Source organism: Carcharhinus amblyrhynchos, unplaced genomic scaffold, assembly GCF_965287045.1.
Source record: "Carcharhinus amblyrhynchos unplaced genomic scaffold, sCarAmb.v2.hapA scaffold_38, whole genome shotgun sequence".
Classification (NCBI taxonomy): Eukaryota; Metazoa; Chordata; class Chondrichthyes; order Carcharhiniformes; family Carcharhinidae; genus Carcharhinus; species Carcharhinus amblyrhynchos.
The window spans coordinates 735,552-748,902 of record NW_027649779.1 but is presented as its reverse complement, the minus strand read 5'-3'; the positions used below and the strand labels follow the sequence as shown (position 1 = coordinate 748,902).

The window sequence follows — 13,351 nt, the reverse complement described above, 5'->3', positions numbered from 1 at the left end:
TGAACAAAATACAGTCCTGGATATAACTGAGAGCTGAAACAGTAACAGCAGAATCCAACCCCTGGAATCACTCATGAACTTGTTGGTGTCTCAGCAGTTGGGATGAAACTCTGAATCCCTTCCCACACTGAGAGCAGGTGTATGGCCTCTCCCCAGTGTGAACTCGCTGGTGTATCTGCAGGCTGGATGACCGAGTGAATCTCTTCCCACACTGAAAGCAGGTGAACAGCCTCTCCCCCGTGTGAATTCGCTGGTGTATCTGCAGGTGGGATGACTGAGTGAATCCCTCCCCACAATGAGAACAAGTGAACAGTCTCTCCCCAGTGTGAATTCGCTGGTGTCTCTGCAAGATGGATAACTGGTTGAATCTCTTCCCACACTGAGAGCAGGTGAATGGTCTCTCTCCAGTGTGAACTCGCTGGTGTATCTGCAGGTGGGATGACTGAGTGAATCCCTTCCCACACTGAGAGCAGGTGAATGGTCTGTCCCCAGTGTGAACTCGCTGGTGTCTCTGCAGGCTGGATGCTTGACTGAATCGCTTCCCACACTGAGAGCAAGTGAACAACCTTTCCCCAGTGTGAATTCGCTGGTGTCTCTGCAAAGTGGATAACACAGTGAATCCCTCCCCACATTGAGAGCAGGTGAATGGTCTCTCTCCAGCGTGAATTCTCTGATGTGTCCGCAGATTGGATAACTGGTTGAATCTCTTCCCACACTGAGAGCAGGTGAACGGCTTCTCCCCAGTGTGAACTCGCTGGTGTTTCCGCAGGGTGGATGAGTCAGTGAATCCCTTCCCACACTGAGAGCAGGTGAATGGCCTCTCCCCAGTGTGGCTGCGCCGATGAGCATCCAACACAGAGGGGATACTGTATCTCTTTCCACAGTCCGCACATTTCCATGGTTTATCCATGGTGCAGGTGTCCCTGCCTCTCGCTTGGGTGGACAATTAGTTGAAGCCTCGTCCACACACACAATACGAGTATAGTCTCTCCCCGCTGTGAATGGTGTGATATTTATTCAGGCTGTGTAACTGGTTAAAGCTCTTCAGTCAGTTCTCTGGAACACTCTCACTTGAGTGTGGCAGTGTGTTGATGCTTTTCCAGTCACACTGATGTTTAAAATCTTTTCAAATCTCCTTCCAGATTCATTGGCCAATGATATTCAGGTCCCAAGGAATATGACTCTGCCAGATCTAGACCTGATGTTTGAGATTTCAGCCTGTGATTCCGCTTTCAATATCCTGTAAAACAAGTTGACACAAGTCATCAGTGTCAGTACAGGATCAAAATTCAGAAGAGACAATTCTACTTTCTATGGAAATGTTTTCCTCTCTCATTCCTCAAAAGCTGTAAATCTCCATCCCACACACTCTCCCTCTGTTTTCACTCTGCTGTATCTAATGTTCACCCTCCCAATTCCCCTGAAAGTGCTGATTGAGGCTGATTGACAGATCCATGCTCACTGCTTCCTGTCCTGGACACAGAGAGCTGAAAATCTCCATGCAGGCTGCCAGACAGATCTATGCACATATGACTGGACTAAAAATGTGTGGAACGTAAGACTGAATTCACTTCCTTTTTCTTCAGTTGGTGCAGGTTCCCAATTTCCCCGAGAATGAGAAAAGAAATGGAAAGGGAGAAACATTGATTTCCTCCCAGATGTTGCACAGAGGAGGAAGTTTCTTTCTGAAGCTCATTGGCCAACTTCCGCATTACAACTCTCTCTCTCAAAGACATTGACATCCTTTGCTCCCTCAGCTTGACACATTTATTAGTCTGGCTAAAAGGATGGTCTCTTTCCTAATGTTCACAATTAAAGGGCTGGTTCCCCTCGGGGATGGCTGACATTTAAGGCAATAATAAATTATTCGAGGACAGAGGTATGCCGAGTGTTGTTAATATTGTGGATCTGATATACTATTTATGGTTCTGTAAGAAAGTACATTTATTATTTCTCATCTTGTAATGAGGCACTGTAGCTCTGTTACATATTTCCACTCATCGAGTCATTACAGCAAAGAAATAATCCATTCAGTAACTCAAGTCCATGTCGACTTCTGTCAAACAATCCAGTCCGTCTCATTCCCCTTCTATATTCCCACATCCCCTGCAGGTTTATTTCCTTCATGTGCCCATCTCAATTACAGTAAAAAGTCTGACAACACCAGGTTTTAGTCCAACCTATTTATTTGATAATATACTCACTAGCTTTCGGGGTTACCCCCTTCGTCAGGTGAATGGAGACTGAATGGAGAGAGAATGGAGAGAACTCTCCATTCACCTGACGAAGGGGGTAACCCCGAAAGCTAGTGAGTATATTATCAAATAAATAGGTTGGACTAAAACCTGGTGTTGTCAGACTTTTTACTGTGCTTACGCCAGTCCAACGCCGGCATACCCACCCCATCTCAATTACACAGACATTGACCCAATCCAGGAATCGAACCAGGTCTCTGATGCAGTGAAACAACAGGACTAACTACTATGCTGCAAGGATAATTAGGGATGGACAATAAATGCTGGCCCAGCCAGTAACTCCCACATCCCCATGGACAAATAATAAACTCCTGGAGACTCCAGTCCAATCCGGGAGAGTTGGTAACTGGTCCAGGCTCACAGCGCATGCGCCCTGTTGTACATTGTTCCTATAAAGATGGCGGCCGGTAACCCGGGCCTGGAGCCGCTCAGCTCCGGCTCTATTCGGTGCCCGATTGAAGCGGTACCGGGAACATATTACCTGGATGGAGGTATCCACAAGGTGTTTATGAAGCCTCCCAGCCCACTCCGCTGCTTCTCTCCCTCCCCGGTCACCCAGCGGCTCCATTACTGAACCTCACTCCATTGTTTCTCTCCGGCTCCAGTCACAGCCCGAAATGCGCATGCTCCGGTCAGAGTGCAGACACCGCGCATGTCCCAGTCAGAGCCAGGTAGCGCGCTTGCGCAACGATTGTAGTAATGTGGATAGGGCACATTCTCGCCCGCAGAGCATGTTGGGTAATCGCCTCGCCATTCAAACCCATGTTGTTCAACAGAAAATACGATATGCCAACTTTAAGGGCGTTCAGATGGTCAGTGGATAGGCATATGGATAACATGGGAATAGTTTAGGTAGAGGGTCATTAGATTGGTTCCACTGGTCGGCGCAACATCGAGGGCCGAAGGGCCTGTACTGCGCTGTAATGTTCTATGTTCTATGATTATGATTGGTACCATTGGGCCAAGGTTCAAATGTGTTATACAAATTTATTTGGCAACCAAGCAGCATAGGCCTTCCAGCACACTTCTGTCCCGGGTGTGATGGAGTATAATGTTAGCAAGTGTGAGGTTATCCACTTTGGCAGAAACAATAGTAGGAGGGATTATTATTTAAAGGGCGAAAAGCTGCAGCATGCTACGGTGCAGAGGGACCTGGGGGTCCTTGTGCATGCATCGCAAAAACCCAGTCCACAAGTGCAGCAGGTGATCAAGAAGGCAAATGGTATGCTGGCCTTTATAGCGAGGGGGATAGAATATAAAAGCAGGGAGGTCTTGCTGTAACTGTACAGGGTACTGGTTAGGTCGCAGCTGGAGTACTGTGTGCAGTTTTGGTCGCCGCACTTACGCAAGGATATTTTGGCCTTGGAGGGAGTGCAGAAGAGGTTTACTAGACTGATTCCGGAGTTGAGGAGATTGAGCTATGAGGAGAGGCTGAATAAACTAGGCTTGTACTCGTTAGAGTTTAGAAGAATGAGGGGAGATCTCATTGAGACATATAAGATGATGAATGGGATGGATAGGATAGAGGTGGAGAGATTCTTCCCGCTCAGAAAGGACAGTAGGACTAGGGGGCACAGCCTCAAGATAAAGGGGGGGCGGTTTAGAACGGAGTTGAAGAGGAACTTCTTCATTCAAAGGGTGGTGAATCTCTGGAATTCTCTGCCCGTTGAAGTGGTGGAGGCTGCCTCGCTAAATATTTTTAAGACGCGGGTTGATGGGTTTTTGATAAGCGAGGGGATTAAGGGTTATGGGGAGAGGGCGGGAATGTGGAACTGAGCCACAACAGATCAGCCATGATCTTATTGAATGGCGGGGCAGGCTCGAGGGGCTACTCCTGCTCCTATTTCTTATGTTCTTATTTGTCCCAAAGATCAATGTAGTAAAAGTTCAGAATCTTGTTGTAAACTAATTTCTGATGAGAGTTGCTGAGTTATGGGGAAAGATCAGAGGCAGTGGTCCTTAAAGGAAAGCCGCAGCCTTGAGAACACAATCAGCTCCAGATCCAGAATCTTAAACCTCAGCCCAGTTACTGGGATTATTAACATCAACAAAACAAAATCCGTACGAGATAAAACTAGAACCAGAGAGGGCACAACCTCAGGCTAAAGGGACGCTTCTTTAAAACAGAGAAGGGGAGGGATTTGTTCAGCACAGAGAGTGGGGGAATGTGTGGAATTCTTTGCCACAGAAGGCTGTGGAGGGCCAGGTCATTGAGTGTCTTTAAGACAGAGATAGATAGGTTTTTGATTAATAAGGGGTTACGGGGAAAAGGCAGGAGAATGGGGATGAGAAAAATGTCAGCCATGATTGAATGGCGGAGCAGATGGGCTGAGTGGCCTCATTCTGCTCCTATATCTGATGAACAATCAGTATTGAACTGCACTAACATCAGAATCCAAACCCTACAGTTAATTGTGAATGCGTTGGTGCCTCAGCAGGCTGCCAGACTGAGTGAATCCCTTCCCGCACTGGGAGCAGGAGAACGGCCTCTCCCTCATGTGGACTTGCTGGTGTCTCCTCAGGTGGGATGAACAAGTGAATTTGTTCCCACACTCAGAGCAGGTGAACGGTCTCTCCCCAGTGTGAACTCGCTGGTGTACACCGAGCTGGGCTGAAGACCTGAATCTCTTCCCACAGGAAGTGCAGCCGAACACCTTCTCCTCAGTGTGAACTCGCTGGTGACTTGGCAAATCAGAGGACCGAGTGAATCCTTTCCCACACACAGGGCAGGTGAACGGTCTCTCCCCAGTGTGAACTTGCTGGTGTTTCAGTAAATTGGATGACTGAATGAATCCCTTCCCACACTCAGGGCAGGTGAACTGTGTCTCCCCAGTGTGAACTCGCTGGTGTCTCCGCAGGTCAGATAACTGAGTGAATCCCTTCCCACACTCCGAGCAGGTGAACGGCCTCTCCCCAGTGTGAAACCGCTGGTGCATTCGTAATTGGGAGGACTGAGTGAATCCCTTCCCACACTCTGAGCAGGTGAATGGCCTCTCCCCAGTGTGAAACCGCTGGTGCATTCGTAATTGGGAGGACTGAGTGAATCCCTTCCCACACTCTGAGCAGGTGAACGGCCTCTCCCCAGTGTGACTGCGCTGATGAATTTCCAGCAGGGATGGAGAACTGAATCCTTTCCCACACTCCCCACATTTCCACGGTTTCTCCATGGTGTTAGTGTCCTCGTGTCCCTCCACGGTGGATGATCACACACAAGAACATGTGTACAATTTCTCCTCACTGTGAACGGTGTGATGTTTTTTCAGGCTGTGTAACTGGTTAAACTCTTTCCACACTCAGTTCACTGGAACACTCTCATTCAGGTGTGTCTCGGTGCTCCTCCAGTCACACTGATGTTTCAAACCTTTTCCCACAGGCAGAACAGACAAACATTTCTTCTTTCACATTTGAACACTGATGATATTCAAATCCTGACTAATCGAGCGACTCTGTTGGCTCTTTACGTGATACTTGGTTTGAGTTTCTTGTCTGCAAATCCTCCCGTTCTAATTCTCTGCAAAAAGAGTTTACAAAGTCATCACCGGAAGAACAGGAAATTCTCGCTCCTATGGAACACTTTGATCCCCAAAGTTGCAAATTTCTGTCCCTCTCATGTCTTCAGTTTAAAATTCTCCTCCTTGCATTCAAATCTCTCCAGGGCTTCATCCCTCCCTATCTCTGTATTATCCTCTAACCTTGCAGCCCGCTGAGATATCTGTGCTGTTCTAATTCTGGCACCTCGTACATTCAGTATTTAATCCCTCCACCATTTGAGACAAAGCCTTCAGTCTCTCATCCCCAAACTCTGAAACCCTCCTCCTTCACCTCTCCCTCTATCTACTATATTTTGTCCTGGAATATTGCTAAAAACCTTTTGTATCTTATACTCATCTGGACAGACACAAGCATGCCAAATTGTAAAGGTTATCAGTTGGACTTGTAAAGTGTTTTACTTACACTTGTGAGAAGCTATATGTTGTCAAACACAGGGAGCTGTCCTCTGCATGTAGAAGAAACATGTCCAAGCAATGGGCCTTTTCTGAAACTAAACAAAGGCAGCAGTGATAGTTCCCTGGTGCATTCTCCATGGCCACATCCTAACCAATCAGAACTGACTGTCGAACCAGTCAATACATGTTCCTCATCCAGCAGCAATTATTATTTGCTTTGAAATTTGGTATTTCTGCATCTGTCGGGATGAGTGCAAGATGAAAAGCTTCAAAAACACGTGTCTTTCAATTAGCAATACTCAAATTCCATACGACTGAGTGACCATAGGTTTCCAATTCTATTACTGCTGATCTGAAAGTCCCAGTGAACACACATTTTATGAATGGCTCATTGCCACCAATAAAAATAGAAAACACTGGATAAACTCAGCAAGAATGACAGCAACTGTGGAGAGCGACAAAGTTAATGTTTTGAGTCCATGTGACCCTTCTATCAAATATAAACAAGATATAAATTTTGGACAGAATGGAAAGCTGGTGATCAGTCAGAGTTAAGGAGAGATTGACAATGATGTTGGGGCCTGAGAAAAAAGGGGGAGTTAATGGAATCATTAGGACTGAAGAATGTTGACTGCGGCAAAGGTTAGATACGGAATGTGTTAATGGAAGATCAGAGCTCAGAACAAAACTGAACAAGGGGCAGTAGCCATGTGGGGCAGGGGTTGTGTTGGGACAAGCCAAGAGAAACTGGATAACAGAAAACAAAAAAAGGAGAGTGGAGATGGAAGGGAAAGTTCACATTCTGAAGATGTTGAATGTAACGTTGAATCCAGAAGGTTGTAACTTGCCCAACTGGAAGATGAGGTGTTTTTCATTGAGTTTGCATTGTGTACAACTGGAGCATTGCAGCAGACCGAGGGTGGGCATGAGAGCAAGACACTGAGCTGAAATGTGACCGGAAGGTTGTGGTCAGGTTTGGGGATGGAGTGAATGATGTCTCCACAAAGCAGATATCCAGTGTACATGTAATATCCCCAATGTAGAGGAGACCACAAAGGGAGCAGTAAATATAATTCACCGAGTTGGAGGAGATACAAATGAAATGCTGCATCACCTGAAAGGAGGATTTCTCCCTGGGGTAATCAGCAGGGAGAGGTTACACATTCTGTGATGGCATAGCGAGTGCGCATGCGCCTTGTGCACATAGCCCCTTATAAAGATGGCAGCACCGCATGCGCTTTGGTGAACATCGGCTATATAAAGATGGCAGCAGCGCAAGCGCTTTGGTGCACATTGCCCCTTATAAAGATGGCAGCAGCGCATGCGCCGTGATGCACATCGCCTCTATAAAGATGGCGGCCGGTATCTCGGCTCTCTCCTGGAGAAAGGTCGCATCGCCGAACAAACGCGGCACCAAAAGCTTATTGAGGGTTTAGTGACCGCACAGTAAGCTTACGAAGCCTCGCTGACTTACCTGCTGGCTCTGTTTATCTTTACAGATTTAATTTAGTCTCTGGATCCGCGCTCGGCCTTTGGAAAACTCGCATTTTAAAACCTCTCGCGCGACCTCCGGCCCTCCGTGTCTACCGACTGCGCATGTGCCAACATAATGATTGACACCGACTCCGGACCAATCGGAGGTGGTGTTGCCGGAGGTCAGCGGATGAGTGGCTGATGCATCAACCAATCAGACTGAATGGGGGGGCGGGGTCGGGCTGAGGGTGAAACATGCGCAGTGGAGGTGCTGTATCTGAATGAAGGCGGTCAGATTCTCAATGTACCGCCAGGGGGACACAGTGAGACTCATCCAGACACTGGGATCTCAGCCCAGGGAGAGACTCATCCAGACACTGAACTGGGATCTCAGCCCAGAGAGAGACTCATCCAGACACTGAACTGGGATCTCAGCCCAGGGAGAGACTCATCCAAACACTGAACTGGGATCTCAGCCCAGAGAGAGACTCATCCAAACACTGAACTGGGACCTCAGCCCAGAGAGAGACTCATCCAGACACTGAACTGGGATCTCAGCCCAGAGAGAGACTCATCCAAACACTGAACTGGGATCTCAGCCCAGGGAGAGACTCATCCAGACACTGAACTGGGACCTCAGCCCAGAGAGAGACTCATCCAGACACTGAACTGGGATCTCAGCTCAGGGAGAGACTCATCCAGACACTGAACTGGGATCTCAGCCCAGAGAGAGACTCATCCAGACACTGAACTGGGATCTCAGCCCAGAGAGAGACTCATCCAGACACTGGACTGGGATCTCAGCCCAGAGAGAGACTCATCCAGACACTGAACTGGGACCTCAGCCCAGAGAGAGACTCGTCCAAACACTGAACTGGGATCTCAGCCCAGAGAGAGAGACTCATCCAAACACTGAACTGGGATCTCAGCCCAGAGAGAGACTCATCCAGACACTGAACTGGGATCTCAGCCTGGGGAGAGACTCATCCAGACACTGAACTGGGATCTCAGCCTGGGGAGAGACTCGTCCAGACACTGAACTGGGATCTCAGCCAAGGGAGTGGAGAGGGAAAGTGGAGAATTCTCTCACTCAGCTGACGAAGGAATAGTGTTCCGAAAGCTTGTGGCGGTTACTATCAAATAAACCTGTTGGACTTTAACCTGGTGTTATGAGACTTCTTACTGTGTTTACCCCAGTCCAATGTCGGCAACTCCACATCAGGGATCTTGTGTCGGACCGGCATCTGAACTGGGACATCTGCCCAGGGAGGTGGGAAAGTATAAGTATGGGTCTGTACTCGTTGGAGTTTAGAAGGATGAGGGGGGATCTTATAGAGATGTATAAGATAATGAAGGGAATGGATAGGGTAGAGGTAGAGAGATTCTTCCCGCTTAGAAAGGATAGCAGTACTAGAGGGCACAGCCTCAAGATAAGTGGGGGGGGTGCAGTTTAGATCGGAGTTGAGGAGGAAATTCTTCACTCAAAGGGTGGTGAATCTCTGGAATTCTCTGCCCGTTGAAGTGGTGGAGGCTGCCTCGCTGAATATATTTAAGTCACAGGTAGATAGGTTTCTGATAGGCAAGGGAATTAAGGGTTATGGGGAGAAAGCGGGAAAGTGGAACTGATTCACTTCAGATCAGCCATGATCTTATTGAATGGCGGGGCAGGCTCAAAGGGCTAGATGGCCTACTCCTGCTCCTATTTCTTATGTTCTGATGTTCTTACTCAGTCTCTCAACTCCGATAGGAAGTTTAACCAAAGTTCAATACAACACAGGATTGGTCAGAATTATTTCACATCTCCCAAATTTTAAATAACCATGACAAATTAAAACTCTCATTCTCACATGTATGAATTGTATCCGGATTAAAATTCCCACATGTTTAGTAACACACCCTGGAACCAGCTCAGTAAATATGACTCCAGCCTCATAACTTTTGAAAAAAAAAGCTTTATTATTAATTATACTTTGTTTTGGAAATCTGTTTGATTTAAATCACAGACAGAAATCCTCAAAGCTTGAAGCATTCAACCCACAAATATCATCCATACACGAGCAGAGAAACTTAGCATGTGCTTTATAAGAATGACCAAAATTAATTCCTTAAGCGTTCTTGTGGTTCTGTTTTTAAACTTCTAGAAATACTTTCAATTAAAGACACAAGGTTAAATCCCCAGAAAGATAAACCTTAACAAATGTAGCCCAAAACAATGATAAAACACATCTACAAACACCCACATAAACAAACAAAACATACAGGGTTTCACAGCTCGTAAATATCAAACCATGAATCCTCATCATTCTCTCTCACAGCTATAGTTTCTTAAAGTGATAGAGCACTACAAGCTCACAATTCCTCAAATAAAATAAGATACAAGATGCTTAATTCTCCTTTATTATAACTGAAACTTTTTTTCTTGTTCCATCTAATGGTAGGATTAGAATCTCTCAGAGGGTCCGCTTTTCAGTCCAGTGTTACTCGGAGTCACTTCACTGACTGTCAGGTCACAAATCCCTCAAATTTGTAATAAAATAATTGATCTGATGCCTGAGAACGCTTCTTAACTTCTGAACTAACTACCTACTGCTGTTTCTGGATTGGTCAGACCCCCTTTTTACAGATTCAGGTTCTCAGCCACTAAACTGGAAGAAGTTTAATTCTAATTCATTCTGAGTAAATATTCTCACCAGGTCCTCCCTGGGGGCCCTGCTCAGCAGCTTTAATGGTCAGTAATTGCAGAAACTGAGCTGTCACAGGAATGTGGTCAAGACAGTCCAGTCCCATAATGCCTCACATTCAATCTGCACTCCTTCCATTATAACAGAATATGTGTCTGTATGTAGCTGCCTCGGCCATGGTCAACCCCAACACTGCCTTCCTGAACTGCTACAATGCCTGTAAATACACCCACAGTGCTGTTAGGGAGTGATTTCCAGCTACACGTTCCAGACTTTCACTAACTGTAGGTGGTTAACAGATTGATATATTCCATTCAACCACACCCAAGCTGAGTTATCCCAGTTTCATTATTGTCCAGCAAAATATATTCACAATATCTTTAAAACAGAAATTAAACATTCCCATTTGATTTCAGGTACTAACATATTCTGTTAGTTTGTTCTTTATTGTCGATGTCAGGCTGGGGTTGTTCCCCTTGGAGCAAAGGAGGTTGAGGGGAGATTTGAACGAGGTGGACAAGATTCTGACAGGTTTAGATAAGGTGGGCAAAGAAAAGCTGTTCCCATTCGCTGATGGGACAAGGACGAGGGGGACACAGATTTCAAGTTTTGGGTCAGAGATGTAGGGGGAGGAATGTGAGGAAGAATATTTCGATGCAGCGAATGGTAATGACTTGGAACTTGCTGCCTCCGAGGGTGGAGGAAATGGAGACACTAAACAATTAAAGGAAATTGGATGGATATTTGTGGGGGGGGAGGTTTCAAACAGAAATGCTCATTAAATATCCCTGAACGTCCTAACACCCTGTCACCCTTGTGAAATTTAAAACAAAGTATTCGCAACAAGACTCAGAGAATCAGCCCACTGGAGGCTGAGATTGGCCAGTCCAGCAGAAAGAAACCCTCCCCATTGACCAACCGTGAGAATGAACAAAATACAGTCCTGGATATAATTGAGAGCTGAAACAGTAACAGCAGAATCCAAACCCCTGGAATCACTCGTGAATTCGCTGGTGTCTCAGCAGCTGGGATGAAACTCTGAATCCCTTCCCACACTGAGAGCAGGTGAATGGTCTCTCCCCGGTGTGACGTCGCTGGTGTGTCTGCAGGTGGGATGACTGCGTGAATTTCTCCCCACACTGCGAGCAGGTGAATGGCCTTGCCCCGGTGTGAACTCGCTGGTGTCTCTGTAGGTGGGATGACCGAGTGAATCCCTCCCCACACTGAGAGCAGGTGAAAGGCCTCTCCCCAGTGTGAACTCGCTGGTGTCTCTGCAGGTGGGATGACCGAGTGAATCTCTTCCCACACTGAGAGCAAGTAAATGGTCTCTCCCTAGTGTGAACTCACTGGTGTGTCTGCAGGCTGGATAACTGAGTGAATCCCTCCCCACACTGAGAGCAGGTGAATGGTCTCTCCCCAGTGTGAACTCGCTGGTGTCTCTGCAGGTGGGATGACTGGTTGAATCCCTTCTTACACTGAGAGCAAGTAAATGGTCTCTCCCCAGTGTGAACTCGCTGGTGTCTCTGGAGACTGGATGACTGGTTGAATCCCTTCTTACACTGAGAGCAGATGAATGGCCTCTCCCCAGTGTGGCTGCGCCTATGTATTTCCAGCTTAGATGGGACTCTGTATCTCTTCCCACAGTCCGCACATTTCCATGGTTTCTCCATGGTGCATGTGATCTTGCCTCAGTTGCAGCCTCGTCCACACACAGAGCACAAGTACAGTTTCTCCCAGCTGTGATATCTATTCAGGCTTTGTAACTGGTTAAAGCTCTTTAGTCAGTGCACTGGAACACGGTTGGTGCTTTTCCAGTCACACTGATGTTTGAAATCTTTTCAAATCAACAGACCGGACAGCCATTTCTCCTCCTGCATTCAAAGGCCAATTCAGGTCCCAAGGAATGTGACTCTGTCACGTCTCGATGTGACTTTTGAGAATTCTGCCCACGATTCCTCTCTCAATATCCTGTAAAACGAGTTGAAAAAAAGTCATCAGTGTCAGAACAGAAATTCAGAACAGAAAATTCTAGTTTCCACGGAACATTCTTTCCTCTCTCATTCCCCAAAAGCTGTAAATCTCCGTCCCACACACACTCTCCCTCCATTCTCACTCTGATATTCACCCTCCCAATTCTCCTGAAGATACTGATTGAGGCCAATTGACAGGTCCACGCTCACTGCCTCCACTCCAGCACACAGAAATCGTAAGCAATAGAAGCAACAAGTTGGGCCATTCAGCCCATCAGATTGCCACAACCATTGACTGAGGATTGGCCGATCGTCACATTTCCCATGCTATTCCCCCAGATGCCTCGATGCGCCAGTGTCTTCGATATCTCAAAATCTTATCAATCCCCGGCTTGAAATTGCTTGATGACTGAGGGCTTTTGTGGTCCAAAACTTCACCACATCCTTGAGTGAGGAAATTCCTCTTTACCTTAATTTTCTCTCCACTTTCCTACCTGTTCCCCATAACTCTTGACTCAAATCAAAAATCAGTCTAACTCACCCTGGGATATATTCAATGAGCCTCAGCCTCCACTGATCCCTGTGGAAGAGAAATCCAAACGACTAATGACTCTGATAGGCAGGAGATTAATGCCTGGAAATATCTAAGGTAGTTCCAGGCCAATATTAATCTGTCTTCATTCAGACAGAGGGAGGAACAGCAGCAATGCTGGGCCACAATACAGGAAGCTCCATTCAGACAAATCTCAGACTCTGATTGGTTGGAGGACCAGCGCCTCATCCGGTCCTCCAGGCGTTCCCATTGGTCAATGTCCCCGCACGCAGACAATGGGGGGGGGCGGAACCCGAGCCCACGTGTGGTTTTGACCCGCCAGCTGGTGTCCAATGCGCAAAGTGTTCTGCTTCTGTAACCAGTGCACGTGGCCGCCAATGGGAGGCGGTGTGCTGGGCACGCCCCTCCGAGTCATTGTGACGGCACAATGGAGCCCGGCCTGAATCAGCCAATCAGTCTGCTCTAGCGGTGA

The 13,351-nt window shown here is 47.1% G+C and overlaps 1 protein-coding gene and 1 long non-coding RNA gene across 2 annotated transcripts; both read right to left on the bottom strand.

Moving 5' to 3' along the window:
- Positions 1-67: 67 nt before the first annotated feature.
- LOC145362358 (uncharacterized) lies at positions 68-12,969 on the bottom strand. The gene is given in 4 exon segments (XM_080218423.1): positions 68-866; positions 4,704-5,431; positions 11,364-12,324; positions 12,868-12,969. Coding segments are annotated over 3 exon segments (2,190 nt in total). The 5' UTR covers positions 12,027-12,324; positions 12,868-12,969.
- Positions 5,695-7,813, bottom strand: LOC145362474 (uncharacterized). The gene is made up of 3 exons (XR_013889984.1): positions 7,677-7,813; positions 6,210-6,297; positions 5,695-5,766 (listed from the first exon to the last, which is right to left on the bottom strand). It is a non-coding gene; the product is annotated as an uncharacterized LOC145362474 (long non-coding RNA).
- Positions 12,970-13,351: the final 382 nt, after the last annotated feature.